This window comes from Myotis nattereri (assembly GCF_964212035.1).
Source record: "Myotis nattereri genome assembly, chromosome: 4".
Classification (NCBI taxonomy): Eukaryota; Metazoa; Chordata; class Mammalia; order Chiroptera; family Vespertilionidae; genus Myotis; species Myotis nattereri.
In genome coordinates, this window is record NC_138079.1 from 18,227,279 (window position 1) to 18,243,813 (window position 16,535).

General features: G+C 35.7%; 1 protein-coding gene across 2 annotated transcripts in view; it reads right to left on the reverse strand.

Moving 5' to 3' along the window:
• Nucleotides 1–16,535, reverse strand: part of CDH18 (cadherin 18) — a 517,801-nt gene that overhangs the window by 80,155 nt on the left and 421,111 nt on the right. For both annotated transcript variants that reach the window (XM_081089750.1, XM_081089751.1), the window contains exon 5: nt 5,725–5,892. In XM_081089750.1, the coding sequence (XP_080945876.1) occupies nt 5,725–5,892 (168 nt within the window). The remainder of the gene's footprint in view (nt 1–5,724; nt 5,893–16,535) is intronic.

Genomic DNA, 16,535 nt, shown 5'->3' on the forward strand with positions numbered 1-16,535 from the left:
TTTCTATACAGGCAACCTGAATTGATTTAACAAATATTTAACTTTAATATCAGAAGCATGTTTCTTCAGACCAAGTGGGAACCAAACACAAAATAAAAAGGCAACTTATTGAACCGGAGAAAGTATTGGCAAGTCATAGATTTGATAAGGGGTTAATCACCAAACGTATAAAGAACTCATACAACTCAAATACAATAAAAAAATCCGAAACAATTTCTTAACCCTTTGAGTGCCAACCAATATCCTAGGAACTATGCTAAAATTGCCAAGGCATTTTGAGTTAAGGTTTTTAATTTTTTTTTCCCCCTCATAAAGAGTGAACTACTAGCATCTAACAGTGACACTGCAGGAGGAGCGTGATAGCACTCCCGGCACTCTAGGAGTTAAAAAAAATGGGCAGAAGACCTGAATAGACATTTTTTTCTGAGAGAATACTATTCAAACATAAAAAATAATGAAATCTTGCCACTTGCAATTACCTAGATAGACCTGGAAGGTATTATGCTAAGTGAAATACGTCAAAAAGAGAAAGACAAATGCTGTATACTCTCTCTTATATGTGAAATCTAAAACAAAAACAACCTCATAGATACAGAGAAGAAACTGGTATTTGCCAGAGATGAGATGGGAGAAGAGTAGATAAATGAGTGAAGGAGGTAAAAGATAACACAATTTTATAACTTGAAATAAAAAATTACAATATTTTAAAAATCATCAATTATGACATCCGGCTATGGATTAGCACTTATGTATATTTTGCTCCCTATGTTTTTAACTTCCTCATTATTCCAGGTCATTCTCTTCACTGATGCCAATGTGCTTTCTCTAAAATATTCCTTCACATTCAAAAACCCTGGTAAAAATTGTAACCTGAGATTATAATAGAAGAAAACAACAACAAACACAAAGTGGCTTAAAGAAACTTTTAAAAATAAGAACAATATAGTTTGAAAGTAAAATGATGGGAACACCCAATATTAACTGGGGAAAAAGAGTAAATAACCTGGTATCGCTATATTAATATCAGAAAAATTGGACTTTCAAGAATGAACCATTATTAAAGTTAAAGAGAAAGGTTTCACACTGAAAAATTTTCAATCTGTGAAAGATATCATTTACTAATTCTGTGTGTATGAGGATAAATAGAAAATTCTAGTATTATAGTGGGAAACATTAACATATATCTCTCAGTTGCTGACAAACAAAAATAATGTGTGGATATAGAAAATTGGAATAGCATATGAATGAGCTGGAACTAATTTACAGACATAGAAAAGTAACCATGCAGCTGAAGAATGTGCTTTTTTTAAAGTATATAGAGACAATTATCTAAATAAAGCACATGCTGATGTTAAAGAAATCCTTACAAGTTTCAAAATAATATGCCTGTAGCTATAATAAAATCAACTGTATGTCATTTTTAAAAGCACATTACAGATCAAAAAAGCTTTTTTTGTGTTTCTTTGAATACCTCCTTTAAGTAAAATACTGTTGTTTAATGTATTATATACATTTAGATTTGTTTTTATGAAAATGTATATAGTAAAACTATGGTTCTTCCTCTGAAATATTTGCTATCACAATATCACAAAAATGTCAATATCTTCATCAATTATATTTTCTTTTTCAGGAACATTAAAACTGACCTAAATCAGTTAGACATCTGTAATTTTTAGTATTATGGGAAATACTGCCATCTATTGAACTTTCAGGACTTGATCCTCCCACTATTACATTGCACTATATTAACTCCAGGCCTAAGTGGGCTTCAGTTGTTGGATGACTTATAGTTTTGCAATCATTTCCAGTTATTGGGAAGTTTTGTCAGATAATCAAGTCTCATTGTGATTATTTGACATGTGTTATTCTTCTTTCCCCAACTTATTTATTTACTCTTCAAGGGCAAGTCTCAGAAACACATATCCTTCCAATTATGGTACAGAAAGTTCGCTTTATAAACTTTTGTGTAAGGTAATGACTTTTACATGCATATTTAGTTTATACAGATTAATAGTTGTCAGTGATTACTTTTTTGGCCTAATAGTAAATTAAGCAACAACTACAATATAATTCTAACATAGCTAAAACCAGAAAGGAAACAAGAATCTTAAGGAGTAGAATAGATTTCTTTCAATAAAAGGACCAATATTGAGGAATTTTACATCACAAGGTATTCTTCTCTGAGGAGAACTGGGCATCCATTTGTACTTTTTAAGGATTCAAGCCATAGACGGTCTGGTTTCTTCTCATTCACTGAGTCTTACAAGCTGCTACCTTTTCTAACACTCTCCTGCCCACAAGTAGGCATTACGTAGGATTGAGCAGTGGCTGATCGCTTAGGTGAGCATGGCTTTTCTCCCTCCTGGACCTTTGCTCACCTTGTATCCTAGGACACTGAGTTTGCAACTCTGTAGAATTAACTTAGCTATTAGTCTAATTCATTCTTGCTCTCAAACACTTACTCAAAGCCTATCGACTAGAAATGAAAATATAGCGCCAGTGGCTCAATGGATTAGAGTGTTGGCCTGCACATCAAAAAGTTGCAGGTTTGATTCCCAGTCAAGAGCACATAGGTGGGTGACAGGTTGGATCCTGACCCTGGTAGGGACGCATGCAGGAGGCAACCAATCAATGCAATCGATGTATCTTTCTTCTCTCTCTCTCTCTCTCTCTCTCTCTCTCTCTCTCTCTCTCTCTCTCTCTCTCTCTTCAGTTCCCTCACTCCCCTCCATTCTCTCTTTGAAAAATAAATGGAAAAAATATCCTTGTGTGAGAATTAACAAAAAATAAAATACAGAGCTAGCTTTAAATTAATACAAGATAGAACAAGCTGACTCACCTTCTCAGGCTATGGCAGGTCAGCAAATGAAAGATAAAGAATAAAAACACAGTAAGGTAATATTTTTGCAGTTCTGTATGCTGGTTGTTTATACTAGAACTGATCACATAATGGTGTAAGAAAGACGGCTCTCTCAGATAGGAAAAGAGAGAAGGAAGTTAAGAGAACTAAAAATTTCATGTTTTAAGAAAAGCAATGAGACCATTGGATCCATTTGATAACTGGATGTGATCTTTATATAAATTGAAATGTAAATGGATTTGTGTTTTGTGGTGCTTCATGAATATCAGTCCTCATATACATCATTTCTTTCTCCCAAGAGTTTACAAAGTTTCCCATATGTAAGCAGCCATTTGATGAGTTTAATGCAATGGGTAAATAAAAAATAGTTTACTGCAAGCTACTCTTGTCAGGGGGACACTAAATCATTCTGAAAGCAGCAGTATGTTCGAGCAACATGAGTGCAAAATAAAATATCTTTTAAACAAGTCAGCGTAGGTACTGGCTCTGTTTCAAAACTAAGTGCATCTTGCAGTGTGGCAAGGGTGACATCTGTCAGTCATTCTGCACAGGCTGTTACCAAGGACAGGTAGGTCCCATTACATATAATGAGTTCACTCAGAGAGTACGCATTTATTTTCTCCTTGTCAGGTAAAATTATTGTTTTCACCATAAATGGATGCTTCCAACAACAAAACTGTTATTAATCTATCATAAGCCCATAAATAGTTTTCTATGTCATCACTATTACAATTTTTCTGAATTCTAAAATCAATTTTAATGGACTTGTAAATTTAAAAAAAAAGATTATAGAGAGAAATGGAGATGCTATATGTATTTTGACCAAGCATTTATTGATGTCCTATTGTGTAGAACTGGATTTATTTTATTTCACTTATTATTATTTTTTATTGTATAAAGTTTTACATATGTCTCCTTTTCCCTGCTTGACCCCCTCCCCCAGCCATTTCCGCCCCAGATTTTTTCTCTTGATTAAAATCTATGATATTAATATACATCTTAACAATAGTCATGGTATAATCTGCCTGAAAATAAGGTATACAAGTTAGAATTGTGAATTATATTAAATTTTGTATTTAGTTGAGTTTAGCATTATTACTCATTATCTTTTAAAAATATTTGAAATTAAGTTTTCTAATCCTGTGAAATAATAGCACTTGTGTGAAAGTGATGTATGTGTATATGCATATTACATGGACTAAATGATAAACTAAATATAAAAGTACACTGTACTTTGTAAAATGATTTAAATTTAATTATATGTTATATTTAATGTAATATCACCCTACCTATGATTTATAATTTTCTTTCAGACATACTTTCTTCACAGGGCAAAGGCCAGTGAACCAGGTCACATAATCTTAACTCTAGAACCAATATTTTAAAGTGGTTTTGCCTAACCGTGAACTTGAGTTATATATATTCTAACAATGGTAGTTTGACAGAGTATTTAAATTTGACCCAGTCACTCAGTAGTAATCATTTTTCAAGGGCTGGGCACTGACCTGAACATTTAAGTTTACAAAGACAATTCAAGCATTATTCTTACTTAGATGCATACTAGACAAGGAGATATGCACCTATGGAAATAAAGATAACATGAAAGGACATGGGGAAGTGCTCTGTAATAGGAAATTAAGAATATAAACTCTGTTGATTCTGCAACAGGGTTAGCTGTGCAGGGCTTTTAAACAAAGAAATGTGAGTGTGGAGAACTGTGAGTTGAATTAAGGGTATGCTAAGTATTAGGATGTTTTAGGAAAGATCAGTATTCCACCTGGCTGAGGCTGAGGCTGAGGTGTACTGAGACCAACATTAAGAGATGAAGCTGGGGAGCCCTGGCTGGTGTTGCTCACTTGGTTGGTCACCAGTTTGATTCCGGGTCAGGGCACTTGTTCAGGTTGTAGGTTCGGTACCAGTTGGGGTACAGGAGGCAACTGATCGATGTTTCTAAGTCACATCAATATTTATCCCTCTCTCCCTCTCCCTTCCTCTCTCTCTAAAATCAATAAAAAAGTATTTTTAAAAAAAAAAGAGATAAAGTTGGGGAAGGAATTTAGCACTAACTTGTGAAGATTCATTACTGACATACCACACTGTCTATTTTATTACAGTTTTGAAACATCATGTGGAAGAAGAACATAAGGGAAAGATCCCTTACAGGACTTTTATAATTAAAAATCATCCTATAAAATGTCATCTAAAGTTCTGCCACATCAAAAATATTCAAATATAGTGATTTATTGTCCCTTCTGATAGCATAAATATCACTTCCTTTCAAGCACACAGAACTGATACTTCTCCCTGAATTGCCTGCTACTTTATGCTCTCCATTCTCAAGACTCATATTCTACTCCAAAATCCTACCTTATTATATTAATTGTACCCTGATGTTGGATTGTTGGATGGTGTGTGTGTGTGAGTGTGTATGTGAAGAGCATTCATTCCTAATATGAAGGATTTTCTTTTAAGTTTTAGTAAAAAAAGCTACCCATGCAATTATTTTGCCTCAGAATGCCCATATCAAAGAGTATTTTGAATATCTCTATGAATACCTTGGTAACCCATAAATACTTTAGCCAATGAAAGATATCATCATCCGGTATGACTACATCATTTTAAATGTTTCACTGCGATACCAACTGAAACACACACCTTTAACACAGTGACAATTATCTATCAGGTTCAGGAAACAATAGGTAGGATGAAATCTTTAGTCTTGTTTATAGAAGGGAGATCGTATGGCACAGAAACAGAACATTCCATTTAAGATGACAGTAACATGGCGCTATAGAAGCAAGTATTTCATTTGCTTTATATAAATAATTAGTATTACATTCAAATCAGAAGAAACAGGTACATACTCTGAGGAAACCGTGGGGGGTTGTCGTTGACGTCGGTCAGGGTGATGTTGACCGTTGTCGATCCTGAAAGCCCTCCGACTTGCCCAGCCATGTCTTTGGCTTGAATGACCACCGAGTAGTGCTCTCTGGCTTCTCTGTCCATGTTATGTAAGGCAGTTCTAATAACTCCTGTAACACATATTTTAAAGCCCAGAATGGGTTATTCAATAAATGAGAAATGACATAGAAATATTTATCCTTTTTTTCTGTTTTAAGAAATGTATTTTTAATGAAATAGGTTTGAAAGAAAAGCCAGGCTTCTGAGGCTAAGCGTACCTTATCAATGTTACTAAACTGTCCAATTAAAACATTTATGTCAAGCACACATCCCAAACCATCCTATCCATGGGAAATGTAAGATGCCCATCTTGGCATTCCCTGGGGTGGGCAGCTACTGGAGGGCAGATTTCAACCTGAGCTTGTTCATTCTTCTGGTTTCTCAATTTGGGCTTCTCAGTTGTGATGATCTGAGGTTACTTTTTCTCTTTGCAGAGAATTTACATAGTTTCTTGACAGTGATGTCAAAGTTGGATGAAGGAAAATGGGGAAGTGTGGACACTTGAATGAAGATGATAGGTGGGGAGCATTTTAACATATATCAAGATTAAGAAACTCACTATTTTTGGCAAGAAATAAAAACAATAAGAACTAGATCTAAGTATATATGAAAAATAAAGTTATGAGACTGAGTCAAATAATCACATTTTTTTTATTTTTATAGGGACAAAGGATACATTTCATGGACTTTCTCATGAATTAATACTTGAATCCAACAGAGATTAAAAAGATTATATACCTATTTCTAATTATGTGTAAGTAAACACACAGATATGGACAAATTAGATAGCCTTGTTAAGAGAGGCCTACATTTAAAAATTAAACAAATTTTTGAGAGAGCTAAGTTTACCCAAATACTATTAAGCCATAAAATAAGAAAAACTGTCCTCATGTAGATGATCTATCTTATAAATAAATATATAAATCTATACGTATATAAGCTTTATGTGGATGAAAATATATAATATAAATATAGTTGCCACCCCAAACATTTGTCTAAATTTAACAACCACCTATTTACTTTTATTAAAAAAAATATCTGGACCACGCCACTTTTGAGAATGACACCAATGGCTTCAATCACACACTTGATTAGTTAGCAGTGCAATTCACAGCATGATGCCAATTATAATAACTGCTAACTATAGTGTTGAACTCGTTTGCAAACAATATCTTGATATAATGAGAGAAAATTGATTGTATATTTAAGCAAAAAATAGTCTTTTAAAAATGGAACAAATAGTCAATCGGTTGTTTTGAATAAAAAACACCGAACTTCTGGAATTTCTTACTGAATTGATTTACTGGATGTGTAATGACTTTGAGAGGAGAGCCTTGGGCACCAGAAAAAGAGATCCCACAAATTTCAAAATTTGTGAATATATAATTGAGGAGTTCATAAAAACTTTCCTGAAGCTAAATATGAAATGAAAATTATTCTTATCAAAAATTATAATTATATGATAATAAGTGATTCATCTAACTCATGCATATAAAAAAGCCTCAAGCATTCTTATTAAAAAGAACAATGTATTATAACATGTAATAATTATATAAGAAGGGATTGAGTTGATGCAGAGGGGATGAAGTAAGAATTAATATATTTTATAAAATAAATACGTATGTTCTAGTATTTGAAACAAAATAAAGATGCTATTCTTAAAAGAATACATCATAAGAGGGACTAACCTCTGGTGGGAAGAAGTATAAGATTATTGTCCAGGAAAATGCTTTACAGTGAAATAATTAAAGTAATATTCTGTATACTATAAATATATAAGTAAAACATTGATCATTACAAAGTGAAGGATAGATACATGCAAAAAAATAAAAACTGTACCATTCAAACAATATTTAAAAAAAATGCTTTAAGGACTAAAATGTAAATCCTAAATCATAAAACTGGAAGAAAATAGACAAAGTAAACTATCTGACATTAGTCTGACTAACATCTTGGTGGACACGTCCCCTTGAGCAAGGGAAACAAAAGAAAAAATAAACAAATGGGAATATATCAATCTAAATGCTTCAGTACATCGAAGGAAAACTTCAACAAAACAAAAGCAACTTACTGACTGGTAGAATATATTCACTAATGATATTTCTGATACAGGATTGATGCCCTTTTTTAATTGGATTATTTTTTCCTTATTGAGTTTTAACAGTTCTTTGTATATTTTAGAACAGTCCTTTATCAAACATCTATTTTCCAAATATTCTCTCCCAGGTTATGGCTTGTCTTCTTATCCTCTTGACGATGCAGTGTCTTTCACAATGCAGAAGTTTTTAAGTTTTTTTGAAGTTCAGCTTTTCAATTACTTCTTTCATGGATCATGATTTTTGAGTTGTATCTAAGAAGTCATTGCTAAACTCAAAGTCATGGAAACTCTCTCCTATGTCACCTTTTAGGAGTTTTATATTTTTGCACTTTACATTTAGGCCTGTGATTCATTTTGAGCTCCCTTTTTTAAGAGTGTAATGTGATCTAAGGGTGTCATGTTTTTGCACGTGGATGTTTATTTGTTTCAGCACAATTTATTGAAATATTATCTTTTCTCCATCGGGTGACCAAAGACTAGTAGAGCTCCAAACCCACATGCACAAATCTTTAGAGTTCATATAGTGACCTGGATTCAGTCGCATACACCACCTCAGCCACACATTGCTTCTCAAAACTGTGCCCTTGAAAACAGTGCCTGTCATGGGAACCATAGGCATAAGTAATATTCCAAAGGCAGAGGTTGGGTGAGGAGCTCCATATTGCTCCAGTCCAGCTGGAGGATAAATTTGGTCTTGTTGACTTCCCCTAACATCTATAACAAATACCACAGCTGACTGTAATGCAAGAGGGCCAAGATCACTCTTTAAAAAGCCATAGAAAGATGAAGTTTTGCCAGTATGTATTTATACTTTTGTTTACTTTTAATCTCCATCATGCCATGCCAAAAAATGCATATATGTATGGAAACACACACACATAGACAAAAATAATGTGCAATGGTATTATATATTTTCAAAACTGTGAAGCCTAAACTCATGTACCAGATTAAACTATATTTACATAATGCAAGTAAAAAATGAAGTCTTATTTGTTTGTTTGGGTTTTTCTGCCATATATCCATGTACACAGTATTGTAATCTACTTTACTTTTGTCTTCCAAATAAACCTAATAAGGACATAAACATGGCCTTTCCATGAAGTAACCTTGTAAAGAAAAAATATGAAGCAGCTGTGGCTCAACAGTTGAATGTCAGGAGGTCACAATTGGATTCCTGATCTGGGCACATCCCCTGGTTGCATACTCGATCCCCAGTGGGGGGGCATGTGAAAGACAGCTGACTGGTGATTCTCTCTCATCATCGATATTTCTACCTCTCTCTCCCTCTCCTTTCCGCTCTGAAATAAATAAAATAAATAAATTAATTAAAAAATAAAAACATATTATATGAAGTAGCTAAAGTAATTACCATAAATTATTGCATTGCTCATTTGTTTGAAACAAAGAAAATTCTTCTATTTACAATACATGGTAGGTAACTGGTACTGGCATATTGTGGATGTTTGCAGGACATGCCTCACTAGCAATGTTTACTTCCAAATTGTTAACAGGAATTGTTGCCTTTTATTCTCCTGTGATGCTGGGTTGAATCAACAGGATGTGATTACCATTGTATTATGTTGTTTTGTTTCTTATTACTTTCCTGGTAAATGATTGCAGGTGCCCCACTGCCTGCAAATTACCTATTGACTACTGCTTCCCAATCACCTTGATATGTAGGGGCTTGTAACGGAATTACTCTCTGCTGAATACAAGTTCATAACATTGAAAACTCATCTGTGGATATAAACATTGCTTGTTGAATCCAACTCACAGGCCTACCATATGTGTATGTTCCCTGAATGATGAGATTCATATGCAGCAATAGATTCTCCAAAATGTTTACTTGCATTTTTACTCACTAAAAAGGATCTAAGATTGAAATGTAAAAATTCAGATCATTAGATATTGCCACAGAAGACTGCAAAATAGAATCCCTAAAAGTCTAGAACAAATGAATAAGAATGCACATTCAAATTCCTACAGAAATCTCCAAGGTACATGTGCACATTCATAAAAGAAACTGGTAAGATTTCTTCAATGTCTAAACTATAATATACACTTTAGCTTAAGTGCTTATTTTACTTCCTTATTTGCCTAACTGTTCATTCACTCAATGTCTAATATGTTATTATGTAATGTCTGTTAAAATGTGCTGGTCTTCCAATGTTTTTCTAATGGGGCATGAGGGCCACTTGATAACAAAATCATGTGAAATGTCAATTATCATGCAACTTCAAGAATGTCACCTCAGACCTACTGACCAGAACCTGGGGGAGTGGGCCTGAGCATCAGTACTGGGGACAAACTCCTTTCCCCAATCTCATGAATGGTCAAATTTGATATATCAATCTCAGTGATATATATATCATTGAGAACACATGATATCTGGCCTTACGGTGCTCATATATCATTGAAGGATCTTTTTGTTTAAATTAATATGAATGCTGAGAGGTTGAATAATGTTCATAAGTTCCACTAACTATTTTCTACATGATGACACTTATCATCTTGTCAGCAATAATTCATACTTCCAGCTGCCTCACTGTGGTGAGTTAGGAACCTGGGAGGTTCTTTGTGTTAGCTATTCACTTGCTATTTAGTTTAACATTTAATATATTATATGGTATGTTTGCTCAGTATACATTCGGAAATTTCCATACTGATTATAAAGATCATGCGGCTTCCATAAGTTCTCGTTTACAATGAAAGCAAAATGATTTAGACATTGAATCTCTATGTATCCATCGGCAACACAGTTCCAGAAATCTCTTTTTTCATTCATCACCAATTTAATGTATGCTGAATATTTTTATGACTTACAGGCAGAGCTTATGACATTAGAATGTTACGATCTGAGTGTTTACTGATGGAGAAATTGATATGCAAATCTGGAAAGTTAAATAATACAAAAAATATCATTTCTTAAACGGCAAACAAAACCCAGACTTCAGACTTTTGATAACCCATTGTTATCAAAATGGACAAGCATGAACAAAGAGTACTTGATGGGAGAATGGTATGCTTACAAACTATGGAAGGATGATGGACAAGCATGGTATCCATGAAAATTTGATCTGACATAAGTAAAGGTGTGCATCTGGGATGTGCATGACTGCATGGACAAAATTATATCATTGGAAAATGATCGTAGGAGAACAGTAAAGATCAGGTTCTCAGTAAGTGTTAAAACACTCTCTAAATATTTGTTTTGTTCCTCAGGTGACAAAAGGTTTGAATAGTTGTCTTGCTGTCCTTGTGGACAGCCAATACTGACTAAACTTCACTACCTGTCAGTTGGTACTGGATGAAGCTGAGCAAAGCCACGGTTGTTTCTACAGTCATATTCAGCATATTCCAGACTCTAAAGTTCCAGTGGGTAATGGAATAACTTCAGATTTGTATTTAGATTTTTCTGTACATTTTATTTTAAATAAAAACACAGAATATATAAAAAAGCCTAAGCAACCATTATGACCGAATGACTGGAATAATTGGTCACTATGAGTCACACTGACCCCTGCGGGGGCAGACGCTCAACACAGCCAACCCCCCCTGCACCAGCTGGCACAGATTGCGATCGGGGCCTGCAGGCCAACCTCTCACGGTCCCTCCCCCCCACCTCCATGCACGAATTCATGCACTGGGCCTCTAGTATTATATGACACTGGCATCCCGGAATTTGAAAACAAACAAAGCAAGGAATTCAACATATTTAGCTTCAAGTTATGACTCATGGAATTAATAATCATAGATTCATGAAGGCAGACATTTTTATGCTTTAGTAAGTAGATTCAATTTTTTCTTATTTATAATTTTCTCTTCCTATGATTAGAATTGATATTGCTTCAATATCAATTTTTATTTCTACTGAGCAGAAAAGAAAAGAGATTCACATGTTTTGAATATGGAATGTGACTGCAGGTATATATCTCATATATATTTTTTCCAATGAATTTCATGGGAAGGCAAACTCAAAGTTTAAGTAACTCTCCCCAGATCATAAATCTGCAAAACCAGAAATGTAACCCAGGTCTGCCTGATAAAAAATCCAAATGCCACAGTGGCATTTTAGATAGGAACATCATCATCATGAAAGTAAGAATTATCTTCTTTATAGATTTGGGACATAAATCAGACATATTCAAGGAGAATGTAGTTGTGTTGATGCGTCAGTAAAGATTCGTCTGACTTAGAAAGTTTTATTTCTCTTTTATCATTTCATTTATTTTTATATCTGTTGTTAGTGTTTTAATGGGATCTATACTTTCAAAAGATCAGTTACTAGTATCCTTAATACTCATACCAATAAAAACACAGGGCTTCCAGGCCATTTGTGAAGGCCAAATATTCCACAGAATTTCAGACTTTTAGCATACCTATTCTATTCAGCAAGTATGTACTTAGGCAGCACTATATGGAGAAATATCAACTATAAATTTTGAAAAAGCCTTATCTTGGAGTAAATTCCAATAGTGATGATGATGATGATAATGGAAGTGCTGCCCCTTATTAAGTATTTATTAAGCACCAGAAGCCCAATGCATGAAATTTGTGCAGGAGTAGGCCTTCCGTCCCCCAGCTGCCGGCACCAGCTTCCCTCTGGCACGCGGGACCTGGGCTTTCCTTTGGCCTTGTGGCAGGCAGGGCGGGTGTGTTTATGAGGCCCTATGCAGAAACACCACCTCTGAGTGTCCACTGCCTGTCATCACCAAGGTGAATACCTCTAGGGCTAGGGCCCCCCAGCAGGAGGGGAGGGACCCCAGCCTGAGCCCAGCCCAGCGCATCGCCCAGCCTGCCTAAGCCACTGGGTCAGCCCGGCTCTGCCGATTTCAGATCCACTCAGGACCTGGGCTTTCCTCGCAACTTTCGTCTGGAAGGACTTCTGGAAGGAGGTCTGGTCTAATTAGCATATTATGCTTTTATTACTATAGATTATGAAGAATGCTTTATTTTGATCATCACACTAAATCCTGACATCAACTGCCTTTGAAAGTTATTCATATTACCCTCCTTTTTGTTTTTATCAAAGAGAGATTTCAAGTACAGAAAGGTTAAGGAAAATTGCCCAAGGACAGATAGGTACCATAGAGCCAGTATTCATTCCATACATCACTACCCTCTGAGTTTCTGATTCCTTGTGAAGGAATTGAGGAAAATACTGCAACCGAGCCTGAAACAGATTTTGGAAGGATGTCTACATTTTGACAATGTGGTTTCAGACATGATCCTGGTTCTCTTTGTCAGGTTGGGTTCAATTAGCATTGGAATCACAGTTCTAATTATGATCAATAAGATGTCCGAAAGGTGGTAAATAGCCTGGGCTAACTGAAAGATTTGACTAAAAACTGAGGATTCAGTCTTTTGTACAACAGAAGAAAGAGCAAAAACCCAAAGAACTAAATATCCATCTTGCTCCAAGTGGCCATCACCAGTTTCTGGTCTGACTTATTCAAGAAACTGAATACTCACACCACTAGCCTGGGCTGGCCTATGCCTGTTTTGGCCAATACAGTGCAGTGGAAGTGAAATTATGGCAATTTCTGCCCTGGACTTAGGAGAACTAGAAGCTTCTACCTTGATCTACATAAGCCCTGAGCTTTCATGTAAGCAGTCAAGCTACTCTTCTCTCTAGAGTCCACATGTAAATAGTTAAGCTACTCTGCTCTCTAGAGAGGCCCTGAGATGGAACAGGCCTGGGATCTATCTGAACCCAGTTCCATAGCTCTTTCCACTGACAAACCAGGTATATTGAGTGGACTCATCTGTGAACCTCTACAGAAATCCAAATATCATCTGAATGCTAGCAAGTAACCAAGTCAATGCCATATGAATCAAGAAATTGCCCAGAGAGTCCCTGCTCAATTTCTTCACTTCCAAAACCACAGTTGTTTTGAAAGTTTCAAGTTTTGGGGTAGCTTGCTACACTGCAATGGCATTTCAATTCAAAATATACATGTAAACACATACATACCCATATATGGACACAAACACACATTTATTCCTAATGCTTGATGGTTGGCTTTCTATGTCTCTCTCTCTAACACCTCTTCCCTCTCTCTCTTTTTGTCTTCTACCCTATCCTTCTCTCCAGAACTGAAATACATGTACACTTATATATACAGAAACATATACCTCATATATTTCATCTATGGCACATGTAAACATATTCTATGAGTCCAGGTAAAAAATAGTATTTGGAGGATAAAGAGAAGAGGAAATATGAAACTGACCTCCATAAAATTGATGTATAATGAACACATGGAATACAACTTCTGTAAATAATGAAATATTAAGATTCTTATTATCTGGAAATTTGTACTCTATGGAAAGTAACAAGATTGTAATTGATCTTTTTGATCAAGAGAATTCATAATATAATCTCATGTTTAAAATAGCAAATAAAATATTTTTATCAGATAGTGAGTGTTTGCAGAAATATTCGATTTAAGTAGAAATGTATTTTCCTGGAAAATAATAATGAAATCTATAAATCTAGAACTAAAGTATTATTTTCCCCAAATAGCTGTTCATGTAGTTTATAAAAAATTCATGGACTCAAAATGCAGAAACAAATAATAAATATTAAGTTAATCATATAGATATATTATGCCTTGTTTTAACATTGCCATGTTTTTCCATTATTCTGCTTTTTATTTTTTTATGTAATTTATTTTTTCCCCTATAGTTTTATGTATGATGGTTAAAATCAATTTAAAAAGGTTAAATATTTTTATATAAGTTTTTATAATCCTCACTCAAGCATACAATTTTACTGAGAAGTTGAGAAAGGGGAAGGGAGAGAGAGAGAGAGAGAGAGACAGGGAGAGAGAGAGAGAGAGAGAGAGAGAGATTAATTGCCTCCTGTAAGTACCCCAGTTGGGAATTAAACCCACAACTTTTCAACGTATAGGACGATGCTCAAATAACTGAGCTATCCAGCCTGGGTTATATAGGTTTTTATAAAAAGTCAAAATTATTATTTAAGAAAGTATACTTAATATAAATATCTCAAAAACATTTGAAACATTTGTTGTTGAGACAACTACAGTAATTTTCCATATATAAGACGCTTATTTTTTTCTAAAATCTTTAGACTGGAAAATTTTAGGGTGTCTTTTTAAAAATATATTTTATTGATTTTTTTACAGAGAGGAAGGGAGAGGGATAGAGAGTCAGAAACATCAATGAGAGAGAAACATCAATCAGGTGCCTCCTGCACACTCCCCACTGGGGACATGCCCGCAACCAAGGTACATGCCCTTGACCGGAATCGAACCTGGGACCCTTAAGTCCGCAGGCCAACACTCTATCCACTGAGCCAAACCAGTTAGGCTATGGGTGTCTTATACATGGAATTCAGCCAAGAGCAAATTGGGGGGGGGGGGGGGCGGGGAACAAGTACAAAAATATCTACATTATATATAGCTGATTAGGTGGTGTTAATTGCTGGGGGGGAAATGAACATTTGGTGTGGGCTAATAGTTTGAACTAGGATTAGAATAATGGGGTGCTAGAGTTACCTAGTACTATTCAAAAGAGTTGATTGTTAAAATTTCAAAAACTTGGAGAGCTGGTTTGTAAATATGGCCATTGTTAAAATTTAAAGTATACAAATGTAAAAGTCAACATCATAGTAACAAAATAATAAATACTGGAAACTCATCACTTTCTAATTGAATTAATATATTTTACTATTGTTTATGTTCTTGTTGCTATTTATGTCTATTTTTTTTATATATTTTATTGATTTTTTACAGAGAGGAAGGGAGAGAGATAGAGAGTTAGAAACATCGATGAGAGAGAAACATCAATCAGCTGCCTCCTGCACATCTCCCACTGGGGATGTGCCCGCAACCCAGGTACATGCCCTTGACCGGAATCGAACCTGGGACCTTTCAGTCCGCAGGCCGACGCTCTATCCACTGAGCCAAACCGGTTTCGGCTATTTATGTCTATTTTACCTCATGGTGGAAATATAATAGAATGCTGTAGTGCATCCTAAAAAAATTATAGAATCTATATATATAAAAGCCTAAGGGACCGGATGACCAGACAATAGAGAACTGGGTGGTAGCTATGATGTGCACTGACCACCAGGGGGCAGACGCTCAACGCAGGAGCTGCCCCCTCATGGTCAGTGTGCTCCCACAGGGGCGCCTGACACCTGGCTGAGGGCTGGCAAGTGCAGCTGAGGTCACAGAGCCTCTCCTGCAAACCCTCCCCCTGCACGCCCAAGCAATGGGACTGGGATGAGTGGGAGCAGCTTGGTGCCCAGCCCAGGCTCGGGCTCCTCCCCTGCCGCCTGTTGCTTCAGGCACTACTTCATGCTGTGTGAGATCAATGCGAACAGCAGGCTGGAGCCCCAGGAGCTGGTGGGTAAGACCGGGCTACAGTGGTGCAGAGGTCCACTGATCCCCGCAGGCCACGCTGTGGGACCTCACCAGTGCATGAACCCATGAACCAGGTCTCCAGTGCATTCTATAAAATATTAGAGAATGCTATTGCTCATTCTTTCCAACTCCATGTTCGGTGGTGTCACTTGTGTTAACTTGTCACTTAAAAATCATTGACGGTGGGGGTATTTTTATTGTGCAAGTCAGCAGATGATACTAA